Genomic DNA, 23950 nt, shown 5'->3' with positions numbered 1-23950 from the left:
ACTGAGTTGATTAAACAACTATATAAAAATTATAATAAGGCATTATAGCCATAAAAAACCATAGTACATGGATGGTCTTCATTAAAATCTGCCTAAGTCATAGCATATGTGCCTCAACATGTGACTGTGTTAAATGTACATTCATGTCAGCTTCTGCAGCGATATTTCTCAATAATTTACTGGAAAATCAACGTTGATTGGATCACCATCTACCCCACAGAGCTCGAGAGGGCCACTAAATGTATAGAATGAACGCTTCAATCTACACTCTAGATTATGTAGCTCCCCATTAAATAAAAATAAAAGTATTAGAGAATAAAAAATTTGCATTGTGGTATAATATCATACGCGCACCTAAAAACAGACCATCTAGGCTATTAATTTAAAATCTAACTATTTTTATAGATAACCCTGTAGATGGCACTATAATTATAACAGATCAGTTAAAGAATTTTACTCCTATTTAAGAAAAATAAATCATTTAATTTATTTCCACATCAAAATCATCAACTTGTGTTCTAGAGCCTTTATCTGCATGTTTCATAATTTCATAAGTATGGTGGCTGAAAAGTGCAAAACACATTAACAAATCCGAAAACAAAATAACAAATCCGCAAACACATTAACAAATCTGAAAACAAATTTACAAATTAGAAAACACTAACAAATCCGAAAACAAAATAACAAATGAAGAAACAATTTAACAATTTAAAAAACAAAATAACAAATCCAAAAACAAATCAACAAATCCAAAAACACAACGACAAGTCAGACAAACCAGAAAAGGTACGTATCATTGGACGAGACACCTGTCATTCAAGATATACAGGCAAGAAATCTTATAACCTTGTTTCTTGTACATGTGTAAAGTTCTCAGTTTACTTTAAACTTAATTTTTTTTTTTTGATTAGTGCACCTTTAAATATATGAAAATAACCGAAGTAAACATAAGCAGGCAAGGAGAAAATGGAATTAATTCAAAGCTACTTTGAGGAAGGACATTCATATGCAGTGATTTTGGAGATGCTGCACTATATCATGACATAAAGATTAGTTTGTACACTTTTACACATACGTTCCAACTTTCTCCTGCCGCAGACTGTTGTACTTAATTCTGATATCCATAACTGGCTGTACCCAAATGTTTCCTTCTAAGAAATTTCACTGTGAAGGATATTATCTTTGGACTTGTAATGAACAATAACAAAAATGACTTTCTTGTTAATTCAATACTTCTGATGGGAAAACTTTTATACACAAAATCGTAATGCTTGAAAGTGAAACCAACATTTTATAATGAGTTTTTTTTTATTTCTTTCACAAAAGCCCTTAAAGTGATTAAAAAGAAAAATGTAATGAATATTTTGTCCTTTATAGAAAAATATGATTTACAGAATAAACCATAGCCCTGTTTATCCTTTTTCTTAATTAAATTTTATTATTATTATAAATTTTATTTATTTATAAATTTTTTCCCTCTTCCCCCTAAATATGTGTATATATTTGTATTTTCATGCACCTGTTCTGTTTATTGTAATGTAAATTGTACTTGTTATTGTACTTGTTATAAAAAAAAAGACTGTTGTATCTTGAATGACAGGTGTCTCGTCCAATAATCGGTAAGTGTTCCATTCACAAACTATACCTACCTTTTCCAGTTTGTCTGAATTGTCTTTGGGTTTTTGTATTTGTTAATGTGTTTTCAGATTTGTTATTTTGTTTTGGGATTTGTTAATTTGTTTTTGGATTTGTTAATTTGTTTTTGCATGTTATTTTGTTTTTGGATTTGTTAGTGTTTTCTAATTTGTTAATTTGTTTTCCGATTTGTTCATGTGTTTGCGGATTTGTTATTTTGTTTTCGGATTTGTAAATGTGTTTTGCACTTTTCAGCCACCATACTTATGAAATTATGAAACATGCAGATAAAGGCTCTAGAACACAACAATCTCGACCATCATACATAAGTATTAAACCTGTTTAAAAAATTATAATTTGTCCATTAGCACTGGCTATGTACCTAAATATTTCTGGTGGTTATCAACCCCCTAATTAAAAAACCTGACCTTGACCCTTATCAAAAGCCCACTTTATTTTCAAGATTCTAGAAAAGGTTGCAGCACAGCAGTGATGGTCAGACCTACATTAGAATTCATCCATGAAATGTATTAATCAGGATTTAGGCCTCATCATAGCACAGAGTCAGCACTGGTTCAAGTGGTAAATTACCTTCTACTGGCTTCTGATCTTAATGCAGCTTTTAACACCTTTGAACATAATATCCTTCTTGCTCGGCTAGAAAATGTTGTTGGAATAATGGTAACAGCTTTCTTCTAGCTTAGATCTTATTTGACTGATCATTATCAGTTTGTAGATTTAAATGGTAAGTTCTCCATCTGCCTATTTCCCCCCCTGCTTTATATATACCCACTGCCTCTGGGTGAAATTATTTGGAAACATGGTTTTAGCTTCCATTGCTATGCTGGTGATACGTTTCAGCAAAATCAGATGAGAGACATCAGATTAACAATGTTGAGGAATTTGTAAAGGACATTAGACAGTTAAACTACAGCAGCAAGAGTCCTTAGAGAACCAGAAAATATGATCACATTTTAACTGACTCCCAATTAAATCTTGCATTGATTATAAAATATTACTGACATATAAAGCACTAAATAGTCTCACAGTGCAGTATCTGAGTGAATTTATTTTCCATTATGATTCACCATGCCCACTTTGATTAAAAGTTGCAGGCTATTTTTTGGTACCTCAAAATTCTCAAGACTAAAACAAGGGGCAGAGCTTTTTTTTTTCTCTTACAAAGCCCTACAGCCTTCTAATTACTGTTCGAGACTCAGACACAGTCTCAGTGTTCAAGTCTAAGCAGCTAGTCTTGCTGGAGTTCCCCATGCAGAGTTCCCCATGCAGTTTGCATATCGTCCAAACCGTTCCACGGACGATGCCATCTCCACAACCCTCCATTTGACCCCCACCCACCTGGACAACAAGGACTCATATGCACAAATGCTGTTCATTGACTTCAGCTCAGCATTCAACACAATCATCCCTGATTGAGAAGTTGAGCCTACTGGGCCTGGACACCCCCCTCTGTAACTGGATCCTGGAGACCTCAGTCAGTCTGGTTTGGGAACAGCATCTCCAGCACCACCACACAAGCACTGGGGCCCCTCAGGGCTGTGTGCTCAGCCCACTGCTGTTCACTCTGCTAACTCACGACTGTGTAGCAATGCACAGCTCGAGCCACATCGTCAAGTTTGCCGATGACACAACCGTGGTGGGTCTAATCAGCAAGAACGACGAGCCAGCATACAGAGAGGAGATGCAACGGTTAACAGCCTGGTGTGGAGCAAACAACCTGTCTCTGAACATTGACAAAACCCAAGAGATGGTTGTGGACTTCAGGAGAGCACAGAGCGACCATTTTCCACAGATTATCGATAGATCCTCAGTGGAGATCGTCAAGAGCACCAAATTCCTTGGTGTTCATCTGGCGGACAACCTCACCTGGTCACTCAACACCAGCTCTATCACCAAGAAAGCCCAGCAGCGTCTCTACTTCCTGAAAAGGCTGAGGAAAGCCCATTTCCCCCTATCCTGACCATGTTCTCCAGAGGGACCATTGAGAGCATCTTGAGCAGCTGCATCACTGCCTGGTTTGGGAACTGCACCGTCTCGGATCGCAAGACCCTACAGAGGATAGTGAGGACAGCTGAGAAGATCATCTGAGTCTCTCTCCCCTCTATTATGCACATTTACACCACACGCTGCATCCGCAAAGCAAACAGCATTGTGGACAACCACACACACCCGTCACACACACTTTTCAGTCTCCTGCCATCAGGAAAATGATTCAGAAGCATTCGGGCCGCCACATCAAGACTGTGCAAAAGTTACACACTCATTACTCATCTTAATCTCAATCCATTCCACCATCATTTATTTTTTATTATTTTTACTTGACCGCATTACACTGTTTACCTGCTGTTTTTTGCACCTTTGACTGTATTATACTATACTGTTTACATGCTATCTTTTGCACCTCTTGACTGCTGCTGTTTTTTGCACTGCATTGTGTCTGTTTACGTTGTCTCATTTTTACTGTGTACTGTGTAGTAGAAATGACAATTAAAGCCTCTTGACTTGAATTGAGTTAGCCTAGCTATTCGAAATGCTGAAGATGGGCCATGTTTTAATAAAAAATGAATACACAGAAGTCCTTGATTTATGCTGGGTAGTAAACTTTAGTAGTAAGCTGAGGAAATACAATTTAGTGTCACTGTAGCAACTACTAGCACTGGAGGAGAAGAGATGGTACAGCCAGACAGCTAGGGTTAGCCTTTAGCTAAGCAGGGATGCCAAATTAGCCTTGGTGTGGCACAGTATTCTGTCAGCTGGCAGGTATTAAACCTCATACCATGAACCGTAATAGATATCATGTTTTATCAATGTATTTTCATTAGCACTGGTTTTGTACCAAAATCCTTCAAACTGGCAGTTATCCACCCCCTAATTAAGAAACCTGTCCTTGACCCATGTCAGCTGTCCAACTACAGACCAATATCAAATCTCCCCTTCATAGCCAAAATTTTGGAAAAGGTTGTAGCACAGCAGTTATGCTCACACCTACTTATGAATAATATTTTTGAAATGTATCAGTCAGGATTTCGGCCTCATCATAGCACAGAGACGGCGCTAGTTAAGGTGGTAAATGACCTGTTATTGGCCTCTGATCAGGGTTTTGTCTCCTTACTTGTTTTGCTCGACCTTAGTGCAGCTTTTGACACCATTGATCACACTATACTACTTGCTAGACTTGAGAACGTTGTTGGAATAAAGGGAACGGCTCTCTCTTGGCTCAGGTCTTATTTGACTGATCGCTATCAGTTTGTTGATGTTAATGGTGAGTTCTCCACACTCTCTGAGGTAAAGTTTTTCTCTTTATATATGCTGCCTCTTGGAGAAATTATTCATAAACATGGTATTAGATTCCATTGCTATGCTGATGATACACAGCTATATATTTCAGCAAAGCCAGATGAGAGAGATCAGCTTAACAATGTTGAAAAATGTGTAAAGGACATTAGACAGTGGATGCTCGATAACTTTCTTCTGCTAAACTCAGATAAGACGGAAGTACTTTTACTAGGACCACATGCAGCTAGAAGCAAACTTTCCGATTACCTAACATCTCTGGATGGTGTTTCTGTTTCAGCGTGTACGGCTGTCAAAGACCTTGGTGTGATTATTGACTCGAGTCTTTCCTTTGAGGCTCACATGAATAATATTACCAGGATCGCCTTCTTTCACCTTAGAAATATTGCTAAAATTAGAAATATGATGTCGTTACAGGATGCAGAAAAACTAGTTCATGCTTTTGTTACTTCTAGATTAGACTACTGTAACGCTTTACTGTCTGGGTGTGCGAGTAGGTGCATAAATAAGCTTCAGTTAGTTCAGAATGCAGCAGCAAGAGTCCTCACTAGATCTAGGAAATATGACCACATCACCCCTGTATTAATCAGTCTACACTGGCTCCCAATCAAATCTCGCATTGATTATAAAATTCTACTACTGACATATAAAGCACTTAATGGTCTCACACCACCGTATCTGAGTGAACTTCTGTACCAGTATGATCCTCCACGCCTACTTAGATCAAAAGGTGCTGGCTATCTGTTGGTTCCTCCAATAATGAAGATTACAGCAGGGGGCAGATCTTTCTCTAATAAAGCCCCGCAGTTATGGAACAGCCTTCCAACCAGTGTTCGGGACTCAGACACAGTCTCAGTGTTCAAGTCGAGGTTGAAAACATATTTATTCAGTCAAGCCTTTAATCAGTAGATTTTTTCTCAGGTAAAGGCTCAGATCTGGAGGAAACATTGATATAGAGTGTTTGGTGAACTGGGATATTTGTACGCTGTCGTCCCCTCACATTCACGTGTTCACTCAGGTTTGTTGATGGTGGTGTGGTGGGCCGTCTCTTATCCCAGAGATCCCTCATGTCTGTGTTGCCTTCTGGTTCTCCCTTTTAGTTATGCTGCCATAGCGAGACTTGCCGGAGTCCAAAATGCACAGTGACTTTAACTCTCATGCAACAATAGGTACACTTAATAATCCATATCCTTCTCTTCCTGTCACCCTCTTCTCTCTCTCTCTCTCTCTCTCTCTCTCTCTCTCTCTCGGTCGAGTTAAACATGCTCCTAAGGCTCCAGTGACCACTGTTCCTGCCCCTCTCCCCCCCGTGGATCTTCCCACTTCATCCAGGCCTGCCTGGATTGGACTGTAGTTGATGTCAACAGTCTCCTACACTGACTCAGAAATACACTTCGCTTTTGATCATCATCACTGCACCCCGCAACATTGTATACCCGCCACAAATGGACATTCGGTGTAACCCAGATGAGGATGGGTTCCCTCTTGAGTCTGGTTCCTCTCAAGGTTTCTTCCTTATGCCATCTCGGGGAGTTTTTCCTTGCCACAGTCGCCAGTCGCCACCGGCTTGCTCATCAGGGACAAACTTACTCATTAAGAACATATTCATTTTTAATCACCGCATTATTTGTGTAAAGCTGCTTTGAGACAATGTTCATTGTTAAAAGCGCTATACAAATAAAAATGAATTGAATTGAATTGAAATTGAATATCAGAATATCTTTGTTTGGTGATAACTGAATCAAAGGAACACAGAAGCATATGCTGTGTGAGATTAATGTCCAGTGTAAGTTATCAAAACTGCATGACTTATAGTGTCCAGGTGAGTGCAATCGGTAGTAAGGTGAACATTATTGTGAGAGTGTCTGTGATTTCTGTGATTTGTAGCTATTGACGGCTAAGTAAAATTTGGTCAAATGTTGAGAGATAGTTAACTTTACACTTTACAACTTCCTTGAACTGGTTTGAGTGATCTCATTTTAAATGTCATAAATGTGTATTAGTATATTTCTGTGTAGAAATATAATCTTGATATCCAAAGTGGCCTTAAATGATTGTGTTTGTGTTACCTGTGCTCCTGCGCTGTGTATTTGAGCAGCTCAGCCAGTTGTAGTGGGTATTTACAGATTTTCTGCACTGGGGTCAGCAGAAAGCCATCGATTGCAATGTCAATCATCTGCTGCAGGAGACGGCATGCTTCAAAGAAATGCTGGTAGCGTCCATCCTTCATCAGCTTAGATAGCTCCATACATGCATCCAGATGGTTGTTACAGTACTCAGAGTAGATCCAGAACCCATCTTGCTATAAGCCAAAAGTGTGCAGAAAAATTAGAACTTCATACATGCCATCCATATAATTTTAATTCTTATCTGTATAGTCAAGTCTCCGTGCTTTCTAATAAACTTTATTAGATGCACCTGTTTATCTGCTGTATAAAAGTGGTTTTATAGATCGTTATCAATATTCATAAATATTGATAACGATCTATAAAACCTTTTTCATTATATGATTCACTTGTTTTGTTATTGTCTTTATTTTTAATGGTTTAGAAAAGTAAAAAAAAAATTGTGGTAGTTAACTACTATCATCACATTGTTTTGAAAGAACAGTATGTGCAGTGGCTAAAAGCTAATTATAAAACTTTTAAAAATGTTATACTGAATTACAGAAATAGAATTAATAATTTGAGAAGGAGTGCATTAAAATGCTTACATGTTCCAGGAAGCATGGACCTATTTCACTCAGATGGGGTTCCTCTGTGTTATACTGCTTTTCCAAATCCCGAACAAATCCCATTTGAAATCTATAGATGTCTTCAATGTTTCCAAAAATAACTTTTACCTGGTCATCATTGAACATGTCAATCCTCTTTCTGCACTGCTGCAGATAACCCTAAAAACACAATTAGTGTCGGTCATATGTAGACTACATAAAATAAAATCTATTTACATTTACAGAAAAAGAAGAAAATGACACATGCATTAACTGTATAATGTTATTTATATGTAAGCAAATTCACATTTGAATAAACATGTCAGGCTATATGAAGTGCAAGGAAAAATTGCAGCTGTCTAGGTAAAACAGTGGCATGATTGATTAGATGAGAATCGTTATATGTTATTACTTTTAAAAAGAGACCTATATATATATATATATATATATATAAATATATATATATATATATATATATATATATATATATATATATATATATATATATATATATATATATATACACACACACACACACACACACACACACACACACACATATATATATTAGGACTGTCAACCAATTAAAACATTTATTTGTGATTAATCACGATTGTCTTCAGTTAACTTGTGATTTATCTCAGCTTAATCACACATTTTCCATCTGTTTAGTTTTAACTGTTACAATAATACTTTTCAAGTTTTGAAACTTTTCTCTGATCAACATGGACAATGTTATCAATATGCCATGAACAAATATGGGTTTTCTGCAAACCTATGTTTATTATTACTGAAACCACCCTAAACATAGAGCATAAAGAATATAAACATGCTTCAAAGATAGTAGACATTTTTCTAAGAACTTGTTCATGTCTATTAAACACCTGAAAAAAAAAAAATAAAATAAAAATATATATATATATATACACACACACACATGTAAAAGTTGTCTAGGCAGTTGTGAAAAAATGCTCTAAAGTGAGAATGGTTTAAAAATGTAAATGTTAAATTATTTTCATCAATTAACAAAATGGAAAGTACATTTAAAAGATCTAATCAATATTTGCTGTGTGCACCCTTTGGCTTTTAATTCTTACATTTGCACAATTTGTAGAATTGTACAAAGTATTGGATTTTGTACAATCAGAGTCAGGTGTATTATTAATCAATTATAACATGCAAGTGATGAGGAGCAAAAATGCATATGTAGGTTAAAACACAGTCATTAACTGAAACAGAAACAGCTGGGTGAGATACAACTGGGTGAGGAACAGCCTGACTCTGCTACTAAGGTGAGGTTGTAGAAGACAGGTTCATGTCACATGCAAGACTGTGCACTGCAACAAAACACAATGTCTCACCCTGGCAAATATATCCAAACAAAAAAATCTATGTATAAACATATATGCAAATATGTTTAGTTAACTCCAATTTCTAAAAGCATCCTTGACAGAGCTACATTCGGAATAACATCTGTCTTTCAAACCTTTTTGTCATGCTTATCCAGTTAACAAAAATATTTGTATGCCTATAACTATATTAATAATATAACTGATTAATTACATTTTGAAGTAAGAGGGAACACATGAAAGATCAGCTGTACCTCACATATATCTTTCAGGTGTTTGATGTAGTGTCGTTCTGTGCTCATAATCTCGTTGATGACGTTAGCCCTCATCTGGTCTCTGTTCTGGAGAGGTTGACCTAGGCAAAGACAGTCACTGCCTGCATCCAGGTGCCCATTCTGGACATCACTGCTGCCCTCAGCTGCTTCTATGGTTCGATCTTCCTGGTTCACCCACAGCTAGAGGAATAAATTATGCTTAAAGTATTACTTTATTAGTTTTGCATAAGACACCCCTCAATGCTTTATTGCTTTATTAATGCTTTATTGCTTTATTAATGCTTTATTATTATGCTTAAAAGAGTAAGAAGTCCCAATCTGAAAATAGTAGAAAGGCAAACCCAATTATATTGTTTTTGTTATACACAACACTACATGTACAATTATTAGGCAAATTGTATACAATTTACTTGTGACAAAAATAATGGTAAGATGTTTATTGCACAACACAGAGATTTTAACAGAGGAAAAAAAACATTTTTAACATGCTAATAATTAGAAATAGAATAATTAGAATCTATTACTATGTACAATTATAGGCAATGATGTGTGTAAAACTAATACAAAACTTAATTTTAAATAGATTTTTTTACTTGCTTGTTTATTCTTTAGACTTACTATTTAACAATTAATAACCTTAATGTATGTGACGTTGCTGGCTATTTTCTATACCACTGCTTGAAGAAGTCTTCTAGAAAGTGACATTAGTTTTGGAGTTCAATGCTCAGTCTCATCAACCTGAAAAAGCGCTAGTTTATCATTAATCGTGCTTCTTGGCTAATTTATGGCACGTTCTTTAGTCTGCATTACGCTGCATCCCTTATCTATAAATGGGATGCAGCGTAATGCAAACTATAAAACGTGCATTACATTCAACACTTGCAACATTTTACTCATTTTTTGTTTTTAATCTATTTTGTGGGCCATTTTATGCATAAAGAGAACATACCTTATAATTATGCACACTCTATATAAAGAGGTAATCAATTTAAATTTATGTGAAAATCTAAGTATACCCTCTTGGAACTATATGGTTTTACATAGCAGGGCATAATACAGATATCTGGTCCTTAGCAGTTCTTAAAATTATGTAAATACAACCTCAAATGAACAACAAAAATGAAATATTACACTGTGCCATTACATATTTTACAAAAATAAAGCTAAAACAAAAAGGTTATGGGTGATAAATTAAGTACACCATTATAGGATTAAAGAGGCTAAGTAGCAGTCAGGTACTCATAATGAAATGTTCCTGATTTTTATATGGAAATCTGATATATGGCAATAGTATATGAACATAAATATATAAAATGAGTTAATATATGTGAACATATCTGTAGTTCTATAGGTTGCTTAAGACATAATATAAAGTGTATGTACAAACATATAGAAAACATGTTTTTCAACTTACTATCTAAAGTTTCTATACATATACTTTAATATATTGTGTAACACATTAAAGTGTTACATATGATACATTAAAGTACAACATAATATATAAGATGTTGAGTTATGGAATTAGTTACTATGTGAATGTTAAATTTGCTCATGGGTCTATTTAATATTAATAAACTCCTAGAGAGTGATTTAATAGGTCAGTCTTGTGCTTATCTTAGCGCATCTCTGCTGTTGGATGTAGATCTGCGAAATGCATAAATGTATATAGGGGAATAAAATTATTCAGGCTTTTTTTTTTTATAAAAACAAAAATTCAAATAAGATATATTTTAAATGCTATAAAATAACAATAATTGTTCCAAATGACTCTTTTATAACATAAATGTAATGGATCAAAATCCAACCTAATCAAATTACATACATTTAATAAATATCTTAGTTTGGCCGTCGTTGCAATAATGGGCGAAATTAACTATTTCTTCTATAATTTCTATTAACTTTTATTAAATATATATATTTTTAGAGTAACTTTTATCTTTTTAAGATGTACTGTCTACTGACTACATGCATCATGTTTTACAGATTACGTGTTTTTATTTTTTTTAACCAGCTTCGTCATCTCGATGATCATTTTCCTAATGTGCTATCTCTCAAACAAACATAAATGTTCTTTAAATGTAAACGATTATAGAATTTCTCATTAAAAGAAATCTGTTAGCAAATATTTGTAACTTGAATCATTGTAAGATCGACTTTATGCATATTTAAGCAAATTACATGTGTATGATTTGTATTTAGCAGAATCTAGCATTTTACTTTGTTAGAAATATTCTTTGCAAATATGCCAAAATGTTGCACAAATACACTTAGGCAACTGTATATAAATGTTATCTACATTTAAAGGTTTGATTTCATGTTAAAACAAATGGTGTACATGAAGTGAAACATGCATTTTCATGTTGAGTTGTAACTTCATAAAAAAAAAAAAAAAAGTGTAACTATTATCCATTTTTACTATTTCAGCGAACTCATCGGTGTTACATCATTCCACATTTTTGCTTTTTTGGCTCCAGTTTGGGACAATCACTAAATTTGTCACGCTTTGATCAAGAGTCGGAAACCAGAATACAAATAGGACGTTTATTAGCCTTGGGAAACAAACCGAAGCTAGGAAGCAGCATGTACCGGAAAACGTGTATATTCCGAAACACAGGTCCAGGCATGATCGCCGGAATGAACCGTAGATCGGGGGGTGAGTGAGTGCGAAAAGGGAGGGTGTAGATTGGAGACAGGTGAAGGTGATTAGTATTAAGGCGAGGCGCTGTGAGTGTCGTGGTGGTTCCCTGACAAATGTGTGTGTGTCTGTGTGTGTGTGTGTGTGTGTGTGTGAGTATATATATATATATATATATATATATATATATATATATATATATATATATATATATATTTGTGTAATATTTTGAAATATATGTATCACAAGTATCTGACATATATTTCTATATCTGTGAAATCCAAACATGAAAATGTATGCAATATATGTGCTTTGCATATATTGCTAGATATCAGATTTCCATATGGGTTCATTGATTATCAGCAACAGTGACCACTGAATTTTAGCAGTACTTGTTTGGTGTATTCAGGTTCGTCCAATGTGAAAAAGGAACAACATCAGTATGTATCTAAGAGAAATAATTGTTGTTGCTATAATCCTGGGAAGAATTATGATGCCATTTTCAAACAGTTTAAAGTTTTTTTCTACAGTGAGGAAAATTAATTACAAGTGGAAATGTTAAAGTGGATGACAAACCTAAGGTGGCTAAGTTGAAGCTGAACAAACCAAAAGACTTCTAGATCAACGTCCTTTGGACAGATGAGTCCAAAGTAGAGATATTTGGCCATAATGCACAACACCATGTTTCACAAAAACCAAACATAGCATATCAGCACAAACACCTCATACTGTAGCAACTGTCAAGCATGGAGGTGGAGGGGTCATGATTCAGCAGTGGCAAGTCATGCAATTTCTCAAATAGGCCTTCATTGTTATCCTACCTGAATCAATCCACTTCTTAATGCAATTATTATGATGTCACAGCTATAGAAACCGGTAATATAATAAAGAAAATAAAATTTGTGCAGATTATACTGGAATGAAAATGCAAAAGTACAAATGGTTCTTGCGAAAGCTTAACAATTGTTTTGAACTGTTTCCCTCATTATCAGGAAAGCATCAGGCATCAGGAAAGCAAAGCTCACATTCAAACTCCACATAGAAGAGCACTTCCACAACTCTGACCCCAGATGCATGTGGAAAGGCATCTAGTCAATCACAGACTACAAACCTACAGCTCAACCAACCAGCAGTGCCTTCCAACCGAACGAACTTAATCACTTTTTTGCTCGTTTTGACCAACGAACAGGACATTTTACACCAACCACGGACTCTGCTACTGCTTACAGCCCACTTTCACTCTCAACAACGGACTTCTATTCAGTGTTTAGCAGAGTGGATGCACGCAAGGCAGCTGGCCCGGATGGCATACCAGGACGTGTTCTCAGAGCATGCGCTGGACAACTGGCACAGGTTTTTACTGACATTTTCAACCTGTCACTGGCCCAAGCCACGGTACCAACATGCCTGAAGACCATTACTATCAAATCAGTGCCTAAGCACTCAGCTGCTGAATGCCTGAATGACTTTCGCCCGGTTGCACTCACCCCCATTGCTATGAAGTTCTTTGAGAACTGGTCCTGAATCACCTCACTGCGGGCCTACCACCTACACTGGACCCACACCAGTATGCCTATCGCCCGAACAGGTCAACTGAGGATGCAGTTTCCACAGCTCTTTATTCTGCTCTCACCCACCTGGATAAGAGCAACACATACATCAGAATGCTGTTCATTCACTTTAGCTCTGCATTCAATACAGTCCTCCCCACTGTACTGATCACTAAGCTCAGTGAACTGGGTATCTGCACCTCCACTTGCAGATGGATTCTGGACTTTCTCACCAACAGACCTCAATCTGTCAGGTTGGGAAACCAGGTATCCTCAACCCTCATTCTGAACACTGGCATACCGCAGGGCTGTGTTCTGAGCCCACTGCTCTACTCCCTGTTCACCCACGATTGTGCTCCTCTGTATAACTCCAACATCTTCATCAAGTAAGCAGATGACACCACCGTGGTCGGCCAGATCGAAAACAACGACGAATAGGCCTACAGGGAAGAGATCCGTAATCTGGCAGCATGGTGTGCCACCAACAACCTGACTCTCAACACCACAAAGACCAAAGAGCTCATTGTGGACTTCCGGAAATCCAACAGCGGGAGACATCTACCAGTCAACATCAATGGAACCGAGGTAGAGCGAGTCTCCAGCTTTAAGTTCCTGGGAGTTCACATCTCTGAGGATCTGTCCTGGCAGCAGAACACGTCAGCTCTGGTAAAAAAAGCACAACAGTGCCTGTACTTCTTGAGAAGTCTCAAGAAATCTCATCTGTCCCCGGGGATTTTAACGAGTTTCTACCGCTGCATCATTGAGAGCATCCTGACCAACTCCATCACTGTATGGTACGGAGGCTCCACTGTGTGCGAACGTAAAGCACTGCAAAGGGTGGTCAAAACCGCCCAACGCATCACTGGCACCCAACTACCTGCCATTGAACACCTTCACCACAGCAGATGTCTGCGCAGAGCTCACAACATCATCAAGGACTCTTCACATCCCAGTCATAAACTGTTTAACCTCCTTCCATCACGAAGGAGATACAGAAACTTGCGCACCAGAACCAGCAGGTTCAGGGACAGCTTTTTTCCATCCACCATCACATTACTAAACTCAACACTACACCGCCAAATCACTACAAAACAAACACAAACAAAAGACTGTATATAACCTCTGTACTATACATGTACATACTACATATTATATATTTTTCACTCCTCAGTACATCTGCACTTTTTTATATCTGTATGTATCTTTATCATTACTGTACATTCTGCCCAACATTTCACATTCATTTGTAAATATAATGTATGAGTATATATTTATATATATATATATTTTTTTATATATAGTAGACTGTTTATTCAGCTTGCTACTCCTTAATGTCATAATCTTGTGATCTGTAACCTTTCATTTCTGCACATTTTCTTAATTACTGTATGCCTCTATATTTATTTACTGTACTTCTGAATGTCCACACATCTCTGCACTGAAATAGCCTTTATATTTATTCACTGTATATACTTTCATATATACCACTTGTTGTAAATATGCTAGATAGTTATCTGCACTGTAAATATGCTAGATATTTATTTGCACTTTTGCACGACTGCTACATTTTGCACTTCTGGTAGATGCCAAACTGCATTTCGTTGCTGTGTACCTGTACTATGCAATGACAATAAAGTTCTATCTATCTATCTATCTATCTATCTATCTATCTATCTATCTATCTATCTATCTATCTATCTATCTATCTATCTATCTATCTATCTATCTATCTATCTATCTATCTATCTATCTATCTATTATGTCCTGCTTTTCTTGAAAAGTCCATATTAAAAATGGCCTTGAAAATATATTTGGGACGAAATCACTTCTCTGCCATATATTGTGGAATTTAAAAAAAAACAGCTATTAAATTAACACAAATATATATTAGCTTGGCAAGTTTGCTACAGATGCAGTTTACTAGCTCTGACTAGTACACTCTCTGACAATCCGATAAAAAGGCCGACCTTATTGTATGCCTGTTAGATGGCCCCGGTGTTGACTAGAAATCTGATTGGTTAAAGAATTTTAGACCAGTTAAAATTAAAAGTTGAAGCAGATTTATTGCCTTATGGTAGATCTCTTTGACCCTGGCAACACATGAAGCCTAAAATATGATTGGATAGAAATTCTAACATAAACTACTGGAAGAAAAGCTATGAAATGTAGAGAATGGACTACTGAGAATAATTTAATACTTAATACATATTTATAAAACAAATATATTAAAACTTAAGTCAGTAATTCTGATAGTGTTTAGGCCAGTAGAGGGCCCATTACTGGGCTTGTTTTTCAGTCACTGGACAAGTACAATTTGCAGTCATTAAGTTGGCTGTGTATAACTCCTCTGTATAACAAGGTATTCTAAATTTAAATGTGAGGCCGTCTGTCAGACAGGTTATGCAAAATTACAATGATACCATGCACACCAGCAAATCTACACCAGAATGACTAAATAAGAACAGAATCAAGGTGTTGCAATGGTTCAGTCAAAGTCCAGACCGGCTGAAATTTTGAGGCAGTACCTTGGTCAGCAGGAATCCGGAAAGGTGGTTGGTTGCGGTTTGTATACTGTCACGTGCAATAATGTGCATATTATATTACTATATACATATATGAATTCCTTATTTTTAAAATTATGCATAATGAAAATGAATAATAAAACACTTTGCAGACCACAAAAGTCAATAAAATGGTAATGAAACAAAAACATTGTTTAATTGTTTTTATTCTTCCTGTGCGGCCCAATACCAAATGATCCACAGCCTGGTACTGACCCACGGCCTGGTGTTTGGAGACCCATAATAATTCATAGTGACTTGCCTAATAATTGTGAATGCAGCATTATGACAAAGGGGTTTGAGATCAATAGATGAATATGAATGAATAAGATTTGGGTTTAAGATCAATAGATGAATATGAATGAATATGACTTCAGCTTTCATTTTCTTGTGCTTCAACACTAAGATAATCCTATCGGTTACTCAGGGACAGTATCAGGCCCCTGACCCTCCTCCGGGGCAGCTTCTGCAAGTAAAATCCTCCTCATAGCCATTGGCCTTAGGTCAGGAGGAGATGCACAAAAACACTATCCAATTATTAGTTTTCAGAATAAACAAAAACATTTCATAGAAAAGTGCCTTTCCTTGCACATATTAACTGACATTTGCATCTGTTAAACAGCTTAGACCATACCACCATTGTTAACAGACCACCAAATCTTTAAGTAAGCAAAAGTGTAAGAAAATAAATTTAATTACAATAAATCACATTTGTTAGCTATCTGTTGCTTGTAGTGACCCAATTACTGTATATCAATACAATTTTATTTTTCTCTGTTTTTATCTGTTGTTGGTTGAGGGGTTTTTACTTTCAGCCTTCTTCAAGACAGGAAAGGAATTCTCAGTTGGTAAACAGATCTAAAACAGCCCTAACGTTACACTTTTTACTTGTTAAGTTCCTTACTTGTATTGCCAGTGTGTTTTTTGTTATTGTACTGCTGCGCCTCCTAATTAAATTAATTTCTTTGAATGCTTCTGAATTCATTCTGCTACTACCATCATGGGCTATATTGTCAACAAAAGAATATTGAGACCATTGCAGACTGATTAAATTGCATATTTTGGATCCTATGGAGATTTAGATGCAGATTTAAATCTTGGTTTTCTATCACTTGGTAGAGGCAATCTTAATTCCAGAACTGTTGTGGCTTGTATCTATATTTCTTTGTGAATTCCAAAGGGACCTGTGATTCTTTCTGTGACTAATGATTTGCATATTGTAATATGGCCTACTCTGCTCCTGAAGTCTTCTTCACAGTGTCGCATTATGATACATTGATGTCTGCCCTCTGGAGCTTGTTGATGTATCAAATAATTGTTTTAAAAAAATTTTTAAGGTCTCATAATGTTTCTGCTGTTAAATGCTATTGTTTCAATGGCCAGCAAGAAATACCTGTTAGTAACATGTTCCAATATTTTTGAACACCTGAAAAATTAGGGTGAGATATAGTATTTTCTTATGAATTTGGAAATTTAGCAATCACACACAGCAGTAACTGCTGAAACTTTGTATTCACCAAGTCATTCCCACTTGTTTCAATAAAATAAGAAAACATCCACTAAACATAGAGCTCAGAATTTGGCTAAAAGCACCACAAATTCCAAAGATACAATGCAAACACACAAATGAAATGGAAATGCAAACAAACACTAAAGGAAAAGCCTCCAAGTCATTCTTATATAAAATGATGCATCCAAAATAGGCACATTACAAATGTTTAACAATAGTGAAGTCTATTTGAAATAAAGCCTACAAGCTTTCTTATGATGCACACTAAAAAGCATGATACTAATCTGGCTTGGTTTGATGCTCATGACGTGTTTGACAAACTCTTGGCACTTGAGGAAATTTAATAAAAACGCACCTTGGCTGTTGTGATTTGGAACCTTCGAGTGGCTATTGGGTTGATATAGAAAACCTGTTTTGTTTGGGGTTGAGGAAGGTGAGGTTCAACCTTGGGGAAAAAATGACAAAAATACATTTTGTTCGAAGAATAAAAATGGGTAAGTGAAATGAAATTGAATTGGGAGCCTCTTCAGTCTTCACCTTTTTTCCATTGTCTTTCAAAGCAAAACTTAACTTTTCATCAGCTTACTAGTACTGGGAGTCTGGGTTATGATTAATGGTAGAAAATACTGTACTGTCAATTAAAAAGTTTTGATCTCTTTGCAAAGATAAAGTAAAAATGTATATTAGGACAGATATGGCACAAAATGCAATTTGATACAGCTGCAACATGCATTACACAAAGGATCCAACTTTTAACTAAGACTGTATCTCATCACAGAGCCCCTGTTTAAAGGCACCTGCTAAATGCGCTTTTGTTAAGTGCAAATTTTAAAAATAACAAAGAATTCAATAGCATTTTGCAAATATAAGATTAAGTATTATATATTTTGTTAAAAACAATCCATACATTTATAATTAGTTTTCCCCACCTACTTTTTATGCTGTGAAAAGTGGACACTGTCTAAAAAAACTTTAATTCCTAAACTGGCAAATCAATATTTTTGGTAAAATCCTTAAATTCATGTACACCAATCTTTTCCTGGTTGCTTTATTTCATAGCCATTGTGTTGCTGTAAAAAGGAAAAAGTACTAAAATTGAGCCACAGTCCAAATACCTAACTGCATATATGTATACAGATATATATATTTTGCAAACTGATGCATTCAAAAATGGTTGAGAAACTGAAAGCCTTTCACTCTTATCATCACCTACACATGTACAAAAACATATTTTTTTTTTTATATAAAGAAACATTGTATTGCATCACTGTCACAGAGGACACAACAAAAGGATTAGTATGAATTATAAGTGACATTCAAGAAATAAACTGATTCTTACATGCCAGTCTTACCCTCACAAAGCTGGCTGGGAACCAGCCCTCCTCATCATCTATCTGCCCCCACCACCAATCCTTGTTGGAGGCATCTAGGACCTTAATGACATCTCCTGCCTTAAAAGCCAGTTCACGGTCAGCCATAGCCACATGGTCCCATACTGCTTCAGCGCTGACGATGGACCCTCCACTGATCAGCTAAAAAGAAACAAATCAAATACTCATTGCAATACTCATGTACTCACACATTAGTGTGTTTGTTTCATAATCATTGTCTGCTTTACTGACAAGTGACATTAAGATTTCCTATAAAATACTCTTTTAAAAATTATTTTATACATCTAAAAAAAGATTTTGAGTACAATTTGGTACTAAGTAGTGAACAAAGCATGCTTAAAGCCTGTTGAGGATGTGAAATTATTCATGTTGAAGTAGTCATCTTGTAGTAATAGAAATATATAAAACTTTCAATATCATATGCACCTTGCCAGGTGAAAAACCACTCTGCTTAGTGTTGTGATATTGACTGTCTCTGCTTTTTTTTTCTGAAGTTTAGACAAACTGTTATAGATTAGATCTTACTCAAACCAGCGTATCTGGTACCAGAATCCATACCATGATCAGTCGCAGAGAAAACACTTTTTCTTCATTGTAAAATTTGTTGCGAACTTTAACTGAAGCTCTTGACTGGTATCTGAATGATGCATTGTGCTGCTGCTACATGATTGGCTGATGAGATATGCCTCTGAGCATGTTATTTGAGAATACTGCTGCCTTTTTAATTAAATAATGTTTGTACTATAGCCTTCACTCTAAATTCACAGAAGTAGTGGCTCTACTCCAAGTCTCTCCTAAATTGCTGAGCTTCTCATCCTATCACAGTGAGGAAGCTCCACCTTTTTAATCTAATTTCTGTTAGTATCCTATACTTCGACCGTCTTCTTATTCTAAACACACTACATGACCATTGCTGAGGACAGGAATAAAGAAAAAATAAAGAAAAAAGCTTATTCTAAAAATGTTGCACTTTTTCATGCAAGCTCAGGCCCCTTCAATTGTAAATAGGATCTCAAAATACTTAAAATTGACACCTTTACAACTATGGCTGTGTCTTAAATGGTTTCAAACTAATGTCATGAATGCAAGCATTTTTTTACACTGTATTCATAAGAAGACAGGTTGTTGAAACTCTTTCAGTACACAACAACGTTAAAATCACAAGAATAGCTTAAAAAAAAGCTTCACAAAAATCGTTAAAAAAAAGTCATACAGAAAATATGAACCACCATCCAAGTTTGCCAGTGCAAAAACCACTGACCTAGATATTCAAGCAATGAGATGACCTTGCAAATCTTGCTGGCACTATATGCAACAAATCCAACTTGATAAGTGAAGCACACAAGCCCTTTCACCTTAATTTTTTTTTTAAGCTAAGTAAACATGAAAGCTTTAGCTAATTCTATATAAATCACACTGCACTTAACTGTTAGTTATCCCCATTAGAATGGTTACATTGCAAAAACGAAAAATTATGGAAGCATAGAGGTAACAAAATTAAATGAAATATTTAATATGCAAAATAGCAATGCAATATTAAAAATGGCAATGTATTTCTGTATTTAAATTTACATTAACCAGTACCAAATGTGTAAAGTTTGGTGCACAAGGAGGTGCATTCAAAGCTGGCCACACCCACCCTCCATCATAGCGAAGTCTGTTTCACAGCTTCTCTGAGAATTGCAAATGCTGGCCCCTTCAGAAAAATCCATTGTCTGGTGTAATGACTCTGGATCAAAGTGCTGGGGCATGAGGTAAGTTGTCAGATAAAAAGCAAAGCTAATAGAAAAGAGCTAAGTGTCTGTCATAATAGGTCAGTTTGGCCTACGGTTGCTAACTTTCAATCTGGATCTGGGGAGGTGGGCTATTACTGAGGATCACATTTGTTGACCATCATCTTTAGGAAAAATGCTTATTGTGGACAATACAATGGGACATTTTGCCTCTTCAGTGTTGGGCAGCTTCTCGGAGAAGCTGTGGAACGGACTGCGCCATGATGGAGGGTGGACATGGTCAGCTCTGAATGCATTTTCAAATACACTTAAATACATTTGTTGCTGGGTATTAAATGAAAATGCATTTTTCAAACGTCTTAATTGTCAATGCAGCATATGCAATAGAAATTACATTTAAATCACCATTTTGCTACACCTTTGGCTCAGAATGCATTTTAAAATACACACAGAATTGTGCTACAAATATCACATGGTGTTATGATGTAAATGCAGTCCAAAGTGTCCTAACCCTGAGTGTTTTTATGTATGTTAATGTGAAATAACTTTTAAATGATCATTTTGCTAGCATTTCTGATTGGACATGTTACACATATCAAATCAATTTGGGTAATACAATTTTAATTTAAATTTTGCAACCTATAAAGTGTTAATTTTAATTTATTTGATTTAAATATTAAAAATACTGTTGGAAATGCCAAACTCAGTAAATATGGTCATTGAAAATGTCAATTCAAATACAGATATACATTGCCATTTTGCATATTACATATTAAATTGAATTTTGCTACCTCTATGTTCCATATACAAATATCTGACAGGTTAAAGGAAAAGAGAGAAAAATGAGAATGAATAGGAACAGTGACTAAACTGATTTATATTGTTAAATAGGATGAGATTGTGCTCAAAAGGACACATTCAATAACCATGATGTTCATGCATTGGTGTAATTTACAGGGTATCGGCAATCATTATCCACTCTACACTGACTCCCAAATCAAATCTTGCATTTAATGTATAAAACTACTACTGACATATAAATTGCACCACAGTACCTGAACAATCTTTTGTCTATTACAATCCACCATGCCTATTTCAATCAAAAGGTGCAGGCTATTTGTTGTAACTGTGAATAGTGAAGACTACAGCAAAGGATAGAGCTTTCTCTTACAAAGCCCCAAGTCATAGAGCAACCTTCCAATTTAGGATTGGGACTCAGACACAGTCTCAGTGTTTAATTCTAGGTTAAAAACATATTTGTTTAGCCTTTGTGAATAGTTTTTTTCTTAGTTAAAGGAGCAGATATTGAGGGGTCATGGTTATAGAGTGTTAGATAAAGCAATGTTTGGATGCTGTCATCATGTGCTCATGTGTTCACTAAGGTTTGTTGACAGTGGAGTGGCAGGCCATCTTAATATCCCAGACCTCCCTCATGTCTGTGTTATCTTCTGTCCCACATTGATCACAAGAGCCACACGGTCACTATGGATTTGGACTATAATTAACAGTTCTTACAATAGCTTAGAGTGACAGTTAAACAGTTTTGAATTTAAGTGTCCTTTAGTAGATAACCTAAACAATCAGTAGCTAACCAAGTAGCTCTTAAGTTTTTTACTTCATATCTCTGGGAATTATTCCCTGCAAATGTATTGTTTTCGCAAATGGATTGTTCGTTAGAGATAATAATGTATAGGGATAAATAGATGACACAGAAATTTACCTTTTGCAATCTATTAAATTCTTTAAAGCTGCTATGGGACAGGGCTCATTGTTAAAATTGCTACAAAATTAAAATTCTATTAACCTGAATCATTCTTCAGGTAAAAATAATCCATCCAAATAGACAGAAAAATATATTATAGTTAAAAATGTAGTAAATGACATCTTTATAAACACAAATCTTAGTTCAGTGGTACAAAAACCAGGCACTTACATAAAAAATGATTTAGCATATGTTTGACAAGTGCATGTGAGAGAGATGACAACAAACACAATACACTTTTGAATGCTTATATTTTTGTGAGGTGGTAGAAAACCAGAAAGAAATAAAGGAAACCCAGGCTGACATGAAAGAACATACACACAAACACTGAACTGACAGTAAACTAAAAGAGAGACCATAAAGGTGTTAGTTTCTGGGGTGGCAACCTGCTGCATCGTTGCACTGCATGAATAAACATTTCAATCTTGATAAGAATGGTCATTTCTAGCATGGCAATCCCCACATCCATAAAGGTCACAGAAAAGTTTGATGAATATGAAATGAACAAACCTTTTTGTAAGCAAGGACCCCTCATGTATAAAATTAATTCAATGAAGTTGGGATGCAGTTAGCATTCTAATTATTATCAACAGTGTTCAATAGGGTTGAGTAGAAAGCCCTACAGCAGACTGCTTAAGACCTTTCACTTCAACTTATGCAAACGTCGTTTTATGCATGAGTTGGAGTAATTTTCTTGCTGATCTGGGCCTCCTAGTTCTGTACCAACTTTGTGATAACAGTCTGGAGAAGAACAAGAAATGGCTGGAAATGTCAGGTATTCTAATACTTCTGTAGTGTAGTTATTTAAAGGTGTATAAAAACATAATGTAAATTTATTGCAACCCTTTTTTTTATTCCTTGTTCCAAGTATGTAGAGCTACTTGTCTTCAAGTTACTAGGGTTGATTTAAACACATTAAATTTAATAGACCAGTTAAACATCCCACTGTGTTATATATATATATATATATATATATATATATATATATATATATATATATATATATATATATATATATATATATATATATATATATATACAGTGAGGAAAATAAGTATTTGAACACCCTGCTATTTTGCAAGTTCCCCCACTTAGAAATCATGTAGGGGTCTGAAATTGTCATCGTAGGTGCATGTCCACTGTGAGAGACATAATCTAAAAAAAAAAATTCAGAAATCACAATATATGATATTTAAACAATTTATTTGTATGATACAGCTGCAAATAAGTATTTGAACACCTGTCTATCAGCTAGAATTCTGACCCTCAAAGACCTGTTAGTCTGCCTTTAAAATGTCCACCTCCACTACATTTATTATCCTAAATTAGATGCACCTGTTTGAGGTCGTTAGCTGCATAAAGACCCCTGTCCACCCCATAAAATCAGTAAGAATCCAACTACTAACATGGCCAAGACCAAGGAGCTGTCCAAAGACACTAGAGACAAAATTGTACACCTCCACAAGGCTGGAAAGGGCTACGGGGAAATTGCCAAGCAGCTTGGTGAAAAAAGGTCCACTG

General features: G+C 35.7%; 1 protein-coding gene across 21 annotated transcripts in view; it reads right to left on the bottom strand.

Annotated features, from left to right (window-relative positions):
• Nucleotides 1-23950, bottom strand: part of arhgef9b (Cdc42 guanine nucleotide exchange factor (GEF) 9b) — a 66254-nt gene that overhangs the window by 18527 nt on the left and 23777 nt on the right. For 13 of the 21 annotated variants that reach the window (XR_014536585.1, XR_014536586.1, XM_083560204.1 and 10 more), the window contains 5 exons: nt 18896-19075; nt 17899-17988; nt 9267-9467; nt 7664-7843; nt 7020-7252 (listed from right to left, as the gene is read on the bottom strand). Coding sequence is in view for 17 of the 21 variants with exons in the window: in XM_083560204.1 (XP_083416330.1) it covers nt 7020-7252; nt 7664-7843; nt 9267-9467; nt 17899-17988; nt 18896-19075 (884 nt within the window). In the remaining 4 variants the exon portion in view is untranslated. The remainder of the gene's footprint in view (nt 1-7019; nt 7253-7663; nt 7844-9266; nt 9468-17898; nt 17989-18895; nt 19076-23950) is intronic. The other 8 variants (XR_014536587.1, XR_014536588.1, XM_083560207.1 and 5 more) reach the window with 1 other exon arrangement.

This window comes from Silurus aristotelis, assembly GCF_946808225.1.
Source record: "Silurus aristotelis genome assembly, chromosome: 14".
Lineage (NCBI taxonomy): Eukaryota > Metazoa > Chordata > Actinopteri > Siluriformes > Siluridae > Silurus > Silurus aristotelis.
Note: the sequence above shows the minus strand (reverse complement) of the source record. Positions and strands in the feature narration are given on the sequence as shown.